This window comes from Chiloscyllium punctatum, chromosome 38, assembly GCF_047496795.1.
Source record: "Chiloscyllium punctatum isolate Juve2018m chromosome 38, sChiPun1.3, whole genome shotgun sequence".
NCBI classification, from domain to species: domain Eukaryota; kingdom Metazoa; phylum Chordata; class Chondrichthyes; order Orectolobiformes; family Hemiscylliidae; genus Chiloscyllium; species Chiloscyllium punctatum.
In genome coordinates this window covers 37,895,342-37,914,030 of record NC_092776.1, presented here as the reverse complement: position 1 = coordinate 37,914,030, position 18,689 = coordinate 37,895,342, and the positions used below count along the sequence as shown (strand labels likewise).

Genomic DNA, 18,689 nt, shown 5'->3' with positions numbered 1-18,689 from the left:
ATTTGTGGTTAATTCCGCGATTGAACCGTAATGGTGGCTGTCACAAAGATGGTCAAACCTTAGTAAAGTTGGTTTGCCTAGTCCTGTTGCTTTGAGTAAGGGTCTGCTGAAACCTGTCCCCATTTTGATTGGGTTACCACTGCATTAAGGTGGCTGTCTACCCCGTCTTCTGTACTGCACTGTGGCTTTTCAACTGAGTGAGGCATCTCCTTCATGCATCTTGTCTATCTGGGAGAAGGCTCTCGGCAGCCTGATATCTTGTTCAGCCAGATAAAGATATAGGCTCTCTCTCATTTCAAAAGTGGATGAGATTCCAAACTCTGCTTGGTTTGGGCATTTTCTGAGTCCCTGGCAAATTCTGGAAAGGGGACACCAGCTGACCACACTTGGCTGGATATCCCCCGATCTTTGCTCCTTCAGCTTTATTGTCCTTGGCTTCTTTTGGTCCGAGCTTAGCCCTTTTAATTTCTGAGGTTTTTACCCTGGCTTATTCTATCCCTTCAGGAAACTGCTGCCCCCTGCAGGGCCACGGAAGCTTATCCAGCTTTCTGTATCTCTGCAGAACCTTGCTGAAGCTCTGAAGAAGGGTCACTCGACCCAAAACATTAGTTTGCTTTCTTTCCACAGATTATGCCAGATATGCTGAGTTTTCTGTTGTGATTTTGCTGACGTAGTTCATTTTGCACAACTCCTTTCCTTTCTCTGGCACAATTTTTAATTGCTCACAATTGCTCATAATTTTTAATTGATTTGAGTAGATTGAAGAATATTGGAATGATTCTTCTAGGAGAGCAGAAGGCGAAGAGGAGATCTGTTGGAGGTTTTCAAAATCACGAGTGGATTTATTAGAATAGATAGGAAAATCAAAAAACAAGAGGTCACAGATTTAAAGTGATGTGCAAAACAGGTAAGGGTGAAGTGAGGATAAACATTTTCACTCAGTTGTGGGTGGCACGGTGGCACAGTGGTTAGCATTGCTACCTCACAGCACCAGAGACCCGGGTTCAATTCCTGCCTCAGGTGACTGACTGTGTGGAGTTTGCACATTCTCCCTGTGTTTGCTCCGGTTTCCTCCCACAGTCCAAAAATGTGCAGGTTAGATGAATTGGCCACGCGAAATTGCCTGTAGTGTTAGATGTATGAGTGTGGACTTGTTGGGCCGAAGGGCCTGTTTCCACACTGAAAGTAATCTAATCTTTTACTCAATGGGTCTCTTTTTGCCATATAAAGTATTTTCTGAAGGCAAGTTATTGCTGGTGTCTCAATGTAAGAAACAGTTGGCAAGGCAAATACATACATCTGTGTGACAGACTTTCCCTTACATTTATAATATTTAGTGATTTTTAAAATTAATAAGTAAACAGGAATGTAATCCATCTGGATCTGAATCAAGTTACTTAAAATATTATGTAATTAGTCTTTGCTATAATTTTTGACATCTGCAATTTCTTTTGCCTCTTAGTTGATGGATTGTAAAAGCAGTTATTTTATATATATAAAATTATTTTTCATTATGTATACATAGGTGTCAAGAGCTGGTTTGGAGTGAAAGACTAATAGCAGCCATGTAAATGAAAGTTCCCATTAGATGATTATTGGAACAGAAACAATGTAAAAGGGAACAAGAAGAAGGCAGGAGAACAGTACTAAGTTGTAAAGGTCATTTTGAACATCAATACAAACAAGATAGGCCATAAGGCCTCCTTTAGCAACATAATGCTTTTGGAATTCTATCATTCACTGTCTGACCACCTCAAAATTCTGGATAGTCTGTGGTGTCAATGCACAATGAACTGAAGTAGCTTTTACCTGATAATAGGAGGAATTCTGAAAGGAAGCCTTAGCACGGATGTCTGCAAGGTTAAAAGGCACATTAGCATGTGTAGCCAATCCGTCATGCCTGTGACACTCAGGCACATGTTAGCTTCTTCACTTCTTTTATTGTATTAAAATAATTGGAAGAATCTATGTAAGGAATATAACTTAGCTAGTAAAATGATTAGCAGTAATCAGTAGGTTAAATGCACTTTTGTTACCCTATGTTGTTGGCTGTACTTTTATGTATCTATGCTTTACAATTGGTGGCGGGTGCGGAACATTGAAATCAAAGTAAAAGCAGTACATTAGCCTTACTTAATCCCTATCACTTAGACAGGAATCATGAATATAATGATATGTTGGTAAATGCCAGGTCCTGCATTGCCACGGTTTAATGTATGAGTGTGAATAATCTTTTACTTAAGGCCAAAACAAAGCAGTTGAACATCATGGTGACACTGATGTGATACTTTGAAATTTTATTCAATTTGGAAACAGTTGGTTCAAAGGTGCTTTCCACTTGCCGGCTGAGTATTCTCTTAACTTGAAGACATCTCCAGTTAATAATGGGAGGATAATTCTGAATGAGGTTCATTCATTTCTTAATATTTACTTTGAATGGCAAGGGGGCCCTAGTAAGAAACATTAACAGAGAAACAGAGAGAGGCACAACAGTGCATGATGAAGAGTGTCCAGTCGAAAGTGGTAGACAGATAAAGCTATTAGTGTTAAAAATGGTAAAAAGCTTAAAGCAACGGTATTACACTGTTTAATGCTGGGATTCAAAGATTAGGAGAGGTAACTGAGTCAAGAGATAAACAAGTTTCAGTACTTACTAAGTAGTGCACAAAATTTAGTGAGCAGCTAGTCACAGTCAGGGAAGAGCCAGGTGATTTCACACACTTGGGGTGACCAGGACTGTCATGACATTGAAACAGCATCACGCAAAGAGCAAAACATGAATTATGACCTACAGGCATTGCAATATGAATATCTGGTGGACATCTGACTGCGCATAATAGTCACAGTGGCTCTTATCAGCACAATTCCTCGGAATGGGGATGGAATGGGAGAGTGGCAAGTAGTGCAATTATGTAGAAATAATGTGATCTGGTGAGGTTCCAAAGCTTCACTTCATTCTGAAAGTTAACTTTCTTTCATTATATTTGTTATCTTTGCAGCCACTTGCAAAGACACATGAAGAAATAGGTTACAATTAACGTGCTATTTTATCATTTCAATTGAGTTTGGTAAATAAAATATAGGCTTGATTTAAATTAGAATGACTGAATTAATTACCTTAGCATTTGTTTATTAAATTCACAGAGTCACAGAAATGTTACAGAACTGTCGGAGGACATTCAGCCTATCATGCCTTCACTAGCTTGTTAAATGAGCATCATCATCGGATGCCAATCTCCTGCTTTTTTCCCAAATCCTTACAGATTATTTTTTATTCAAATAACTATCAATCTTCTCTTGAATGCATCAATTGAACTTGCCTCCACCGCACTTCCACTTACTGAGTGAAAATGTTTATCCTCACTTCAACCTTACCTGTTTTGCACATCACTTTAAATCTGTGACCTCTTGTTTTTTGATTTTCCTATCTATTCTAATAGATCCACTCGTGATTTTGAAAACCTCCAACAGATCTCCTCTTGGCCTTCTGCTCTCCTAGGAGAATCATTCCAATATTCTTCAATCTACTCAAATCAATTAAACATTGTGAGCAACACAATACAAACCGTAATTCTGGTTGCTACATACTGTCTAACATCTCTGGTTCGGAAAATAAGACTAGGTCAGAAGTCGTATGATATCAGACTATAGTCTAACAGGTTTGTTTGACATCACAAACTTTCAGAGCGCTGCTCCTTCATGAGGTGGAGTGACAAGAGCTCCACATAATGAAACAGCAGTGATTTCAAATAAACCTGTTGGACTATAACCTGGCGTCATGTGACTTCTCACTTTGTCCACCCCATTCCAACACCAGCACCTCCACATCATGAATATGAGGCTGTCAGACAAGTGGGCAGCACGGTGGCACAGTGGTTAGCACTGCTACCTCACAGCGCCGGAGACCCGGGTTCATTTCCCGCCTCAGGCGACTGACTGTGTGGAGTTTGCACGTTCTCCCCGTGTCTGCGTGGGTTTCCTCCGGGTGCTCCGGTTTCCTCCCACAGTCCAAAAATGTGCAGGTCAGGTGAATTGGCTATGCTAAATTGCCCGTAGTGTTAGGTAAGGGGTAGATGTAGATGTAGGGGTATGGGTGGGTTACGCTTTGGCGGGGTGGTGTGGACTTGTTGGGCCGAAGGGCCTGTTTCCACACTGTAAGTAATCTGATTGGCAAATTTTTGGAATTTCGGACAAAACCAAGCAGTCAGTTACTTGAAGTGATTCTGATTTTATAATTAGCAAAATGGCTTTAGATTGTGTGACAAGAAGGAAAAGGATTGGCGAATGCTACTTTTGTCAAACTGTATTATAACAGACTAAGGAAACTTGCAATTACATTGTACCATAGTTATGTTTCAAAAGATGTTTGAGTTTGTGGTTGTATTGCTAATTTGCCTTCTAACGAAGAAGTTGTGTTTTTATGGACAACTGCTTTCATTTAATTTTACCAATTAGCAACTTTTATTTTGCTGAAAGGCAAATTCATATAATTGGTATCAATAAGATAAATTAATTGATGTTTCAAATACTTAAGAAAAGAAGTTTAAGGACCTGAAATTTAAGAAAATTGTTAATATTCTTTGGGAGTGGTCTTTCTAAACTTGTAATTATATCCCTATGTGATTTCTTGACCATGAGGAGAGACAATCTTTCTAAAAGCATTCCCTTTCTCATTCTATTAATCAATAGATTGATCCAAGATAATTAGTTTGAATAATAGCTAGGCAGCCTCCTTTGGTAACGTCACTTATTGGCCCGATAACCACACCCCCTCAAGCCACTGTCTCTGCCCCACCTCGAACTCCAGCCCGACTCCAGGTCCTTGTTACCATCCCTCCTCGAACTCCAGACCCACTCCAGATCCTCGTTACCATCCCTCCTCGAACTCCAGCCCCACTCCAGGTCCTCGCTCCCATCCCTCCCCGAATTCCAGCCCCACTCCAGGTCCTAACTCCCATCCCTCCTCGAACTCCAGCCCCACTCCAGGTCCTCGCTCCCAATCCTTCTCGAACTCCAGCCCGAGTCCAGGTCCTCACTCCCATCCCTCCCCGAACACCAGCCCCACTCCAGGTCCTCGCTCCCATCCCTCCCCGAATATGAGCCCAACTCCAGGACCTTGCTCCCATCCCTCCCCGAACTCCAGCCCCACTCCAGGTCCTAACTCCCATCCCTCCCCGAACTCCAGCCCCACTCCAGGTCCTCACTCCCATCCCTCCTCGAACTCCAGCCCCACTCCAGGTCCTAACTCCCATCCCTCCCCGAACTCCAGCCCCACTCCAGGTCCTCACTCCCATCCCTCCCCGAACTCCAGCCCCACTCCAGGTCCTAACTCCCATCCCTCCCCGAACTCCAGCCCCACTCCAGGTCCTAACTCCCATCCCTCCCCGAACTCCAGCCCCACTCCAGGTCCTAACTCCCATCCCTCCCCGAACTCCAGCCCCACTCCAGGTCCTAGCTCCCATCCCTCCTCGAACTCCAGCCCCACTCCAGGTCCTAACTCCCATCCCTCCCCGAACTCCAGCCCCACTCCAGGTCCTAGCTCCCATTCCTCCTCGAACTCCAGCCCCACTCCAGGACCTCGCTCCCATCCGTGCCGTGCCTTCAACATTCTGCCAGTCCTCAGTAAAGGGCTCACCTTTAAATGTCTGTGTTCCCAGATTAGTGAGTTCAACACACGCTACAACCTTGAATGTTTCTTGCTCCGCCTCCGTGCCTACTCTTACAACCAAGACACCCACCCTCCCACCGAGGATTCCTTCTCCCACCTCGGACACACCCCATCCACCTGGACACCCCATGCTGGCCTGCTACCCGCCCTTGACCTCTTCATTTCAAACTGCTGCCGTGACGTCAACTGCCTCAACCTGTCCAACCACCTCACCCACTCCAACCTTTCACCCTCACAACACGCAGCCCTCCACTCCCTCTGCTCCAACCCCAACCTCACTATCAAACCAGCAGATAAAGGGGGTGAGTGGTAGTTTGGCGCACTGACCTCTGCATCTCTGAAGCCAGGCGCCAACTCGAAGACACCTCCTCCTACCGCCCCCTCGAACATGACCTCACCGCCCCCCCATCTCCCAGACCACACATAATCTCATCACCTCAGGGGCTCTCCCACTCACAGCTTCCAACCTCATAGTTCAGGAACCCTGCACTGCCCAATTCTACCTCCCACCCAAGATCCATAAGCTTGACTACTCCGGCCGACCCATCGTCTCAACCTGCTCCTGTCCCACCGAACTCAGCTCCACCTACCTCAAGACTGTCCTACCCTGGTCCAGGAACTCCCCATATATGTTTGGGACACTACCCACACCCTTCACCTCCTCCAAGACTTCCACTTCCCCGGCCCTCAATGCGTCATCCTCACCACGGACACCCACACCCTGTACACCTCCATCCGCCCTGACCAGGGCCTTCAAGCTCTCGATTTCTTTCTCTCCTGATGTCCCATCAATACCCTTCCACTGACATCCTTTTTATTTGACTGAATTGGTCCTCACCCTCAACAATGTCTCTTTCCACTCTTCCCCTTCCTTCCATGGGCACCCGCATGGGTGCCAGCTATGTCTGTCTCTTTCTCAGCTACATGGAACAGTCTATCTTCTGGAGTCACACTGGCATCATTCCCCATCGTTTCCTCTGCTACATTGATGACTGCATTGGCACCACCTCGTGCTCCCACCAGGAGGTCTAACAGTTCATCAACTTCACCAACACATCCCATCCCGACCTTAAATTCACCTAGACTATTTCTGACACCTCCCTCCCCTTCCTAGACCTCTCCATCTCCATCCACGAGGACAGACTCAACACTAACATTTTTTACAAACCCACTGACTCCCACAGCTGCCTGGATTACCTTCTCCCACCCTGCCTCCTGCAAAAATGCCATTGCATTTCCCAATTTCTCAGCCTCTGCTGCATCTGCTCCCAGGAGGACCAATTCCACCACAGAACATACCAGATGGCCTCCTTCTTTAAAGACCAAAATTTCCCCTCCCACGTGATTGAAGATGCCCTCCAATGCATCTCACCCATGTCCCGCACGTCCGCCCTCAAACCCTACCCCTCCAATCGCAACAAGGATAGATCCCTCCCCCCCCGGGTCCTCACCTTCGACCCCACCAACCTGTGCATAAATCACATCATCTGCTGACATTTCCTCCATCTACAAATGTACCCCACCACCAGAGATATATTTCCTTCCCCAACCCTATCTGCTTTCCGCAAAGACCGTTCCCTCCGCATCAGGTCCACGCCCCCTAACAAGCTGCCCTCCCCTCCTGGCATCATCCTCTGCCACCGCAGGAATTGCAAAACCTGCACCCACTCCTCCCCTCTTACATTTGTTCAAGGCCCCAGAGGGCCTTCCACATACATCAAAGTTTCACCTGCACTTCCACATGTCATTTACTGTATCCGTTGCTCCCAATGCGGTCTCCTCTACATTGTGGAGACTGGATACCTTCTCTCAGAGCACTTTAGAGAACATCTCCCGGGACACCCGCATCAATCAACCCACCACCCCGTGGCCGAACATCTTAACCTCCCTTCCCACTCTGCCGAGGACATGCAGATCCTGGACCTCCTCCATTGCCACTCCCTCACCACCCAACGCCTGGAGGAAGAATGCCTTATCTTCTGCCTCGAGACCCTCCAACCCCAGGGCATCAATGTGGACTTCACCAGTTTCCTCATTTCCCTGGCCCCCCACCTTACCCCAGTTCCAACCTCCTAACTCAGCACCATCCTCATGACCTGTCCCACCTGTCAATCTTCCTTCCCACCTATCCGCTCCACCCTCCTCTCTGACCTATCAACTTCACCCCCACCTCTATCCACCTATTGCACTCTCAGCTACCTTCTCCCCAGCACCATTCCCCTCCCATTTCTCTCTCCACCCCTGAGGCTCGCAGCTTCATTACTGATGAAGGGCTCCGGCCCGAAACGTTGATTTTCCTGCTTCTCAGATGCTGCCTGACCTGCTGTGCTTTTCCAGCAACACACTCTCAACTCTGATCTCCAGCATTTGCAGACCTCCCTGTTGCTTAAGCATAAAACTTCAGCCTTAGTAATTTGCTGAAGCCCTCAAAACTGAGGTGACATGTCTTAATGGCGTTGCTGACTTTGGTGAACCTTCTTCAGAAGCACCTGTCTTACATTTCCAAGGTTTACTCGGGCAATATCACATTCGTTCAAAATAAAAAGCAATTAAGAGAGAAGATGCCCAGAGCATCTGTAAGTTTGAGTAGCTGAAAATAATGGCAAAAAAAACCAAGCCAGCACATCTCATCAGAAGTAACAGAATTAACTGCCCTGGGCTAAGAAGCTTAGTGACCTGAATCACAGGATCCAGTCTGGTCCCAAGCAACCAGGAAGCATCAATCTTATGTCCAAATAGAAAAGACATTTTCTACTGATGTGTTACAGTGTTGGTGTTGGTACATTAGCTGGAGAGACTCATTACCCAGTCCTGCGCCACTATGTTTACTCGACAACAGAACATCACCTGCTAAGTATGGCAATGCAGACAATGTCTCAGGATAAGCAACAAACTGACTGAGGATTTTCTGAGAACAATTATGATTCCATAATCACCTTGTTAACCCCTCAACAGCAGTACCAGACAATGGAATTGCTAAGTCATGAACTGTTACAGGTTCACCTGCATACCTTACCAATACAGATGAGATGTATTGACCACAAAACCCAACCAGGGACACTTCCCAAGAACATATGCAGGATCATAACTGTTGAACAGTTGTGGAAATTAAATAATCATGGTTTAAATATGATGCCTCTCCCATTAATTGTTGTTGGCAACTCCTGGAGGACAGCTTGTATAAAAGTTTTTCTTTTGATTTGAATCATGAAGCAACATATTGAAACATGAACAGTTATTGAGTATTGCCACTCAAATTATTGATGGAGGCACTGCCATAGTTGAATTTGACCTGCCTGATTTATCTAGCTTGGCAGTTAACTGTCAGTCATTATCTATTTGGTGCATTTTCTATGGTAACCTCTCCACCAGTCAGAGTGTATCTGTCAGGCAACAAGCACTTTCTTCTCAAAGAGTATAAAATGGTGGGTTCCCTTTGCATTGGGATTTCTTGTGAATCACCTTGATGAATGCAAATCAAAAGGCTTTGAAAAAAAAGGCGTTTTCTTCAACAATATCAAGTTCTGAGCTACCCATCAACAACAGCAAACATTGTTTTAATTAGCACCTTATGAACTGGCACTCTTGATAAACCAACAAAAATGATCCACCTCAAATACTGTGGAGTTTACTGCATTATTCTGTCCAATTATTATAGTTTTTAACTTATTTACCTCAATGTAAATATACTTGTTGTTGAGTCAAATAGCTATATGCAATATCAACATTTGATTCAACTTCAAGTCAATTTCTCCTCAAATGCCACAATCTATTGTGATGTCTGAGTGGTTAGTTGGAGGTACCAGTGAAATGGTTCTCTGCTGATAAGTTTTATTTAAGGCAAAGTTGTACCATTATTTAAGAGATTTATGCTATAAATATAGTATAACAGTGATATGCAGATGCCCCTGCATTCTCTCTCTATTACTTAGTATGTGTCTTTACATTGATTACGAGGATCTCTTGATTATCCAGAATATTTGATCAATTTGCACATTCCTGGTCTCGTAGGTGCTGGATAACAAAAAGGTTTGCTGGACTTGTAAATGGTTTATGATTGAATTAACAGATTAGTGAAAAAAATTGCTGCAGAATGATTTTCTGTGCTCTTCTTACCCCTCTCTCCAGAAGCATATCCCGGAAATGATTTATACGTTCTTCTAACGGGACCATAGTCCGGTGTGGAGTATTTTCCAAACTTTTTCCATTCATTTCTTCCTTTGCTGAATTAGCAATCTCTGGTTGTTCAGTTCTTTAAAAAGAATTTTAGCATATTGATTTCATTTAAGGTAAGAAGGATACTTGGATTTTGTGCTTTTAGAGACAATAACAAATTGGAATCTTGTCAGTTTCCACGCTCTACAGGAAGCATTTGTCCAACAGAGTTTCATTGACTTCAATGTTGGAATCCATACCAATCACAACTTGCTCATTTCATGCTAAGCAATCACCTAGTCTTCTGGGCTAAAAGATCTAAAAAAAAGTTGCAATTTCAAACAGACCATAGCAAGCCAATGGCATTTCAATGATATGAACCTACTTTACCATAGGTAAGCAACAGGCTTGCACCCTTTTTGCCAGGAGTAGTATCTTTAAAGATCTCTTAAAAAATAAAATCCTAATCCTCAAAAAGTAAAATTGCTCTTCATTCTTTGTGCAGGACAGTGAAAAATATGAGACATCAGTTGCGTGCAGTACTGTGTGAGTTTGCCAGTTTTCCAACCCTTCAGGACTGCCCTGGAATATCCAGGAATTAAAGACTGATTTTCAGGACATGATTGCATACAACCCAGGTGAGAAAAATCCACTAATAAATTGTGGTTGTTTTAAAATTCTCTGAATACTTTCATTTATTAGTTATAAAAATATCTGACATGGGGAAAAAGAATAGCTGTTTGGATTATCCTCACTTCACAATCAGCTAATGAAGAGTTTATTCATTTTCTGATTAGTGTGATCAGCCAGTGCAACATTCTTTGTCTTTTCCAAATGAGACAAAACCTCCCAGCTGTTTTCGTCCCCCTCAGTCACCATCTGAAAAATCTTTTCCAATAAAACAAGGCCTAAACAGGTATCAGAAAGCAGCAACTGTCGGTCCACACTCTTGTTAAGGATATACTAGAAATATGGAATAAAGGTCATAACGGAGTAAACTGCCTCTTGTACCTGTTAATTGCTTTCTGTCTTTTTGGCATTTAGCAGTTCTCCACATGTGGAGCATGTTTTAAATTTTGTTGGAAAATATAGCCATTAGGTTATTAGATTAAATAGAAAAACAGTAAATTAGTGATAATCAATTTCTAAATTAAACATGCAACCAGAAGCAGGCAAGTTGAAATCATGGTGATATCATAATATGCTAAGTATCTTTAATAACAGATACTATGTATTCGTAAAATTACAGAATAGGGCTTGTGCCAATAAGCTTCTCAAAATTGGAGCATCTTTATGCATTATGTATCTTTGTACCATTTCAATTCAACATAATGAAACTTCATGACAGTGTCACTATATTAGGAAATGTTCTTCATTTATAACAGTTGTCTTGAGATTCATTACAGAAAATCTAACCAAGATAATGTGTAACAGTTTCAAATACTGCTGGATTTTCAGTTTCAGATCCAAAAATACCACTTTATACACTATAGAGAAGTGCATTCTTACATTCCCATAGCTGAGCATTGAATTGTCTATGAAAAAAAAACTCTGGAAACATCATCCAATTTAAGGCTGAGATCCCCATACACCTGCATAAAGATGCAGGGTGAAATCTTATTGAGACAATAAGGGTCTAAGCCGCTGGATGGACAGCCAACAGAGGTACCTGTGCTACCTCTTTGGAAGAAGGACAACTGCACTTTGTGCCATTCAGGCACTTAACTGGTCAATAGAGGGTCCTCGACAATCAAAGAATGAAGTGCTACCTATTGAGAGCTGTCAGCCAATCAAATGCTGGTAGCTTTTCAGCAGTGCTCCAGGGGGTGATGGTAGCTGCTGTTGATGCTACACCAAACCATGGCCTCCCACTGAGGAGGCTCTTAGGCATGGGTGAGGGTCACAGGGTGAGGGTGGAACTCATTAGGGAACAGAGTTACCCTTAAATGCAGACTGTGGCTTTTATCAGACCCCTCTTATCAATGCTGGAACCCTGAAACAGGCACACAAAGCAGCTTTGAATGAGACCTGTCTGGAAGCCCCTGAAGCAAGGGTATGCTATTCGTTCGGCCTGTTCCATCCTGGATCAATATGCTAGGTCACTATCACTCCACTGCTGGGTCAATATCAAGGTAATGATTAAGCTGTTGAGTGGTTATGTCCACTTAAATATCACAAATAACTGTGGGGTGGGAATCAAGAGTGTGGTGCTGGAAAAGCACAGCCGGTCAGGCAGTATCCAAGGAGCAGGAGAATTGACATTTCAGGCATGAGCCCATCATTAGGAATGAGGCTTGTGGGCTGGGGGCTGAGAGATAAATGGTAGGGGAGTGGGGTTGGGGGAAAAGTAGCTGAGAATCAATAGGTAGATGAAGGTGAAGGAGAAGGTGATAGGTCGGAGAGGAGAGTGGAGCAGATAGATGGGAAAGGTGATGGACAGGTCAAGAGGGCAGTGCCGAGTTGGAGGCTTGGGACTGGTATAATTTGGGGGAAGAGAAATGAGGAAACTGGTGAAATCCACAATGATCTCATGTGGTTGCGGGGTGCCAACGCGGAATATGAGACGTTCTTCCTCCAGGCGTCGGGTGGTTAGGATTTGGTTATGGAGGAGGTCCAGGACCTGCATGTCTTTGGCAGAGTTGGAGGGGAAGTTGAAGTGTTCAGGCACGGGTGGTGGGGTTGGTTGGTGCGGGTGTCCCAGAGATGTTCTCTGAAGCGATCCGCAAGTTGGCGTCCTATCTCCCTGATGTAGAGGAGCCCACATCGGGTGCAACGGATACAGTAGATAACATTGGTGGAGGTACAGGCAAATTTTTGTTTGATGTGGAAGGATCCTTTGGGGCTTTGGATGGAGATGAGGTGGGAAGTGTGGGCACAGATGTGCACTTCCTGTGGTGGCTGGGGAAGGTGCCAGGAATGAGGTATGGGCTGGTGTTGGGGGTTGGGGGGGTGGGGGGGGAATGTGGATCTGACAAGGGAGTAGCGGAGGGTATGGTCTCTCCGGAATGCAGATAGGGGTGGGGAGGGAAATATAGCTCTGGTGATGGAGTCCATTTGTACGTGATGGAAGTAGTGGAATATGTTGCAATTTATATGGAGGTTGGTGTGGTGGAGGATGAGGACCGGGGGGGGGGGGGGGATTCTGCCCTTTCTGCATTGTGGGGTGGGGTTCATGGGTGGAGGTGTGGGAAGTGGACAAAATGCACTGGAGGACATTGTCGACTATGTAGGAGGGGAAATTACGATCTTGGAAGAAGGAGCCCATATGGGATTTTCTAAAATGGAATTGGCCATCCTGGGAACAGATGCGGCAGAGGTGGAGGAATTGGGAATAACGGATGGCGTTTTTACAGGAGGTCGGGTGGGAAGGTCATCCATGAGCCTCCACATTTACTCCATCCCTCCTGATGAAATGCACCCCTTCTGACACCACTTGCCACTGGGAAGATTCTACCTGCACTTAACCTGCAAATACTGTTGAAGCCTACGGTCATGAGAGATCAACCTCAGTTTGTGAAAAACACACATGAAGCTGCTTGTGTAAGTAATACTAATTATATGACTACTAATTCCAAACTTATATGAATAGCTGTAAAGGCTTTTGTTGTTAATATTCATTACATCAGCAAATCTATGACATTCTTAAAACTTGACCTCATCAAACTCTAAATTGGGCAAGCATTTTAATTAAGTGCTCAATTCTACTGCAGTACCTCATTATGTAGAGGAAATAAATGCTTCCTGCACTCCACAGGCATCTAATTCAACAAATGTTCTGTGCAATTAAAACGTAGTTTTGGTCAGAGGGCAGGTTAAGATACTTATGATGAGAAGTGTTATCCATAACAATACAAAGCTAATGTTTAATTCATTACCAGACTACCTCTGGTCATCAAGATGCTTTCAGCACCACACTGGGTCAAATTATTGTCAAATTGTTTTCATTAATTTATGACAGTTTTCATTTCTTGAAAATCTGTCATAGTCCAGAATCTACATTTTAAACAAAATGATAGACAACTCGAACATTCAATTTCTCATCCAAAACAATGCAAACACAAAAGCATTTTGAAGTGGTTTTACTTTCTTGAAACAAATATAGACTTTGGAAATGGTAAATACATGTGAAGGAAATTTTGGTTGATTAGCTAATTTTGATGGTGCATTTTATGATGTTGCCTCTTTTCAATTAATCTGTAAAGATTACATTGGTTTACCCTGGTGACATTAACATGGAACATACTTTTTCTTTTGGTTTTAGGAGGCATAATTAATGAAAGCAACTTATAAAAGATATTCTGATTGTAATACCTGTGAACTGTCAACAATTCTCACCACTTCTGTATGCCAAACTGCCATTATGTGATCACCTTTAAATGCCTCACCTGTTAAACTTACCAAAACTTTTACCAAACTCTAAATTGGGCAAACATTTTAATTAAGTGCTCCATTCTACTGCAGTAACTCATTATGTAGAGGAAATAAATGCTTCCTACTCTCCACAGGCATCTAATTCAACAAATGTTGAGGGGTGGCACGGTGGCTCGCACTGCTGTCTCACGGCACCAGCGTCCCAGGTTCTATTCCAGCCTTGGGCAGACTGTCTGTGTGGAGTTTGCACATTCTCCCCGTGTCTGTGTGGTTTTCCTCTTACAATCCCAAGATGTGTTGGCCAGGTGAATTGGTCATGCTAAATTACCCAGAGTGTTAGGTGCATTAGTCAGAGGGAAATGGGTCGGGATGTGTCACTCTTCGGAGGGTCGGTGTGGACTGGTTGAGCCGAAGGGCCTGTTTCCACACTGTAGGGAATCTAATCTTAAAAAAAATGCAGACTGGAGATGTCAATGAGACTAAAATATAAACTGCTGCAATAGCTATATCTGATTGACAGATCCTGATTAGAAATTAAAAAGGGATGGGCTGTGAAGTATCAAAGAGGTCTTTACTGACATTCCCGAAGGGCTAGCACTGTGTCATTATGAATTCTTAGCTAAATTTCAAACAGTGAATTATCTCAGGAGACAGTTCTGACTTGACATTTGATTGACAGCTTAAAAAGCCTTTGATTTGGGGTCTGAAGAGAAGTTTGTTTTCTTTTCAAGTGATTAACCAGTTGAGGAAATTTAGAAATTTTATGTGAGTTTTATGTTTGGGCATTTTTAAAAATACATTAGACCTCTTCGTATCTTGTGTGTTTTTTTCATTTCACCATCTTGGATTCTGGGCGAATGGCTACATAATTTGCATCAAGGGTACAAGGGACCAGAAGGAGCTGGTTGGGAACAAGATCTACCATTGAAACGTTGAGTTTCCATGTAGTTTGAGGTGTCATGGTGGAGGGAGCATAAATTGGACCTGAGTTGAAATGATGCATTTGAGGGCCATAGGGTGGCTAGGGGACTTGAGCTGATGTAAAATGGATGAGCTGCCATGGAGCAGGAGGAGGGTGATGGGGAAGAAGGTGTTGGTGGAGGTGGAGAGGTGTTGGTGGAGGGGGTGGTGTTGGTGGAGGGGGAGGTGTTGTTGGAGGCGGGGAGGTGTTGGTGGAGGCGGGGAGGTGTTGGTAGAGGAGGGAGGTGTTGGTGGAGGTGGGAGGTGTTGGTGGAGGTGGGGAGGTGTTGGTGGAGGGGGGAGAGCTGCTGGTGGAGGCAGGGAGGTGTTGGTGGAGGCGGGGAGGTTTTGGTGGAGGCGGGGAGGTTTTGGTGGAGGCGGGGAGGTGTTGGTGGAGGTGGGGAGGTGTTGGTAGAGGAGGGAGGTGTTGGTAGAGGAGGGAGGTGTTGGTGGAGGTGGGGAGGTGTTGGTGGAGGCGGGGAGGTGTTGGTGGAGGGGGGGAGCTGTTGGTGGAGGCGGGGAGGTGTTGGTAGAGGTGGGGAGGTGTTGGTGGAGGCGGGGAGGTGTTGGTGGAGGGGGGAGGTGTTGGTGGAGGCGGGGAGGTGTTGGTGGAGGGGGGGAGCTGTTGGTGGAGGCGGGGAGGTGTTGGTAGAGGAGGGAGGTGTTGGTGGAGGTGGGGAGGTGTTGGTGGAGGTGGGGAGGTGTTGGTGTTGGTGGAGGGGGGGAGCTGTTGGTGGAGGGGGGGAGCTGTTGGTGGAGGCGGGGAGGTGTTGGTGGAGGCGGGGAGGTGTTGGTGGAGGAGGGAGGTGTTGGTGGAGGTGGGGAGGTGTTGGTGGAGGTGGGGAGGTGTTGGTGGAGGTGGGGAGGTGTTGGTGGAGGCGGGGAGGTGTTGGTGGAGGGGGGAGGTGTTGGTGGAGGCGGGGAGGTGTTGGTGGAGGTGGGGAGGTGTTGGTAGAGGTGGGAGGTGTTGGTGGAGGTGGGGAGGTGTTGGTGGAGGCGGGGAGGTGTTGGTGGAGGGGGAAGGTGTTGGTGGAGGCGGGGAGGTGTTGGTGGAGGTGGGAGGTGTAGGTTGAAGGGGAAGGTGTTGGTGGATGTGGGGAGGTGTTGGGAAGGTGGGAGGTGTAGGTTGAAGGGGAAGGTGTTGGTGGAGGCGGGGAGGTGTTGGTGGAGGCGGGGAGCTGTTGGTGGAGGGGGGAGGTGTTGGTTGAGGGGGAAGTTGTTGGTGGAGGCAGGGAGGTGCATGAGGGCTAGAAGGTCGAAGAATTCCTAGAACAACTGGGACCAAATTCCCACAGTCCAAGGTGGGCGTTCTCACCAGCCCCCCACAGCAGCTGCCCACACTCTGCTTTCAGAGTCAGTCTGTCTGATGCTACCCTGCTTCTGGCCCCAGCTCTCTGAATGAAAGCTGCCCATTTTGGGGTACTTTTTCACCGAGGTGGGTCTGGCAGGACATGAACTTTCCTGACTTGTACTATCTTCTTCTGTGCCTAAGTTCCACCTGATAAAATCGGCTTTGTTGGCCATACTTAATTCTATTTTTCTAATCTCAGGAAAAATGAAAGGTACATAAGCATTCCAGGAACTATATGCTGTTTATGTTTGCCTGGGAGCATTCCCATTAGGACTGTCATAAAACCGCCTGACACACTTATTGGCTAGATTTTCCTAAAGGATGCAGGACCCCAATGGCAAGACTAAACAGGAGTCCTGAGCCCCTATCTGCAGTGGTGGGACAAACTAAGCAGTTTCATTAGATGCAGTCTCCTGATTAAAGAAGCAGATGGACTCACAGTGCCGTTGGCATGATCAGAGCACCCTCAGCTCTGAGGCCGCAGTTATGAGATGGTGCGACTGTAGCAGAGCAAGAACTGAGAGGGTACGACAGAGGGATATGTGAAAAAATAATAAAATCAGAGGGACTGAGCAGGCAGATTCATTCAAATGGCCGAATAAAGTCCCAGGGTTGGCCCTCTATATCTGTGACCGCAGATTGAACTCCATTTTTTGGGGCATGGACGACCAAGCTCTAATGGCTCCGAGACAGTCATGAGGAGGTCATCTTCATAAAGATATCAGCTTCGCCAAATGGCAGGAAGCAACTCTGCCACCAGTAAAATGCCGATGTGGCCAGAGAACTGACCCTATTTAAAATGGATGCCTGCAATTTAGTGGGCAGTCATTGCGAAACTTGCTCAACATTTGGAATATACTGGCAAGTTGTCTTGACACAGCTCCCCAGCCTCAGTGTTTTTATTACTGCCCAACTCCTACTCTCTGCTTCCCAGCCTGACATTCTAGGATTGAGACAATTCGGCCCTTAGGAGCTGCAGCAAACTGAAGATGTGGCAGAATTAAAATAGTAACTTGCCCATGCACAACACAGAATCATAGAAACCCTACAGTGAGGAAAAGAGGCCATTTGGCCCAACGAGTCGCAATCGACCCTCTGAAAAGCATCCCGCTCTTCCCCTGTTAACCCACCTTGCTTATGCATCCCTGGACACTATGGGCAATTTAGCACTGTCAATCTAGCTAGCCTGCACATCTTTGGTTGGAAACGGAAACACCCAGAGAAAACCCAAGCAGACAAAGTGAGAATGTGCAAACTCCACACAGACAGCTGCCTGAGGCTGTAGTACGGATGTGCTTGTCACATATTTCAATGTTAAAACCCTCAACCAATAGATTAAATATAAATAATTGTTATTGCAAATCATATTTATGTATAAGTTCATTTGAACTTTTTTTCAAATGAATAAGAATGTGCTATTTTAGAAAACAGCTTAATAAACAAAATTAGATATTGTGCATTTACAGAGCAGGTTGTACAGTAAAGATAACGAAAACATCGTACAAATAATATCTATCAACACGAACAAAATAACTGACGTACTTGTTTCTCTTTGTTTTCAAAAGGTGTTCCTCATTTGCCTCCTCTTGATTAGAAGTTTCATCTTTTGCTAATGAAGTAGAACAATTCAAATTACATATTTGATTATGTCAGAGTTCATTTTTAAGGAGACCATTATAATAATTAATGCAAATTTTTGGAAGACTATAATTACATATATATTTAAGACAATATTGTTTTACACTTGATAATCTCCCAAGTAAAGAACATGAGATTAGTCGCAAAATAGATTTTAAAATTATCCATCGATGGTGGGCAAGTTGTTGGAGGGAATCCAAAGGGGCACGATGTACATGTATTTGGAAAGGCAAGGACTGATTAAGGATAGTCAACATGGCTTTGTGCATGGGAAATCATGTCTCACAAACTTGATTGAGTTTTTTGGAGTTATTTTTCCTTCAAAAAGAGGATTGATCAGGTCAGAGCGGTGGACGTGATCTATATGGACTTCAATAAGGTGTTCGACAAGGTTCCCCATGGGAGACTGGTTAGCAAGGTTAGATCTCATGGGATACAGGGAGAACTAGCCATTTGGATACAGAACTGGCTCAAAGGTAGAAGACAGAGGATGGTGGTGGTGGAGGGTTGTTTTTCAGACTGGAGGCCTGTGACCATTGGATCGGT

General features: G+C 44.8%; 1 protein-coding gene across 3 annotated transcripts in view; it reads right to left on the bottom strand.

The window, feature by feature from the left end:
* tcerg1l (transcription elongation regulator 1 like) overlaps nucleotides 1-18,689 on the bottom strand; it is a 739,617-nt gene that overhangs the window by 143,473 nt on the left and 577,455 nt on the right. For all 3 annotated transcript variants that reach the window (XM_072557635.1, XM_072557638.1, XM_072557637.1), the window contains exons 10-11: nucleotides 18,048-18,114; nucleotides 9,785-9,920 (exon numbers count right to left, since the gene is read on the bottom strand). In XM_072557635.1, coding sequence (XP_072413736.1) covers nucleotides 9,785-9,920; nucleotides 18,048-18,114 — 203 coding nt within the window. The remainder of the gene's footprint in view (nucleotides 1-9,784; nucleotides 9,921-18,047; nucleotides 18,115-18,689) is intronic.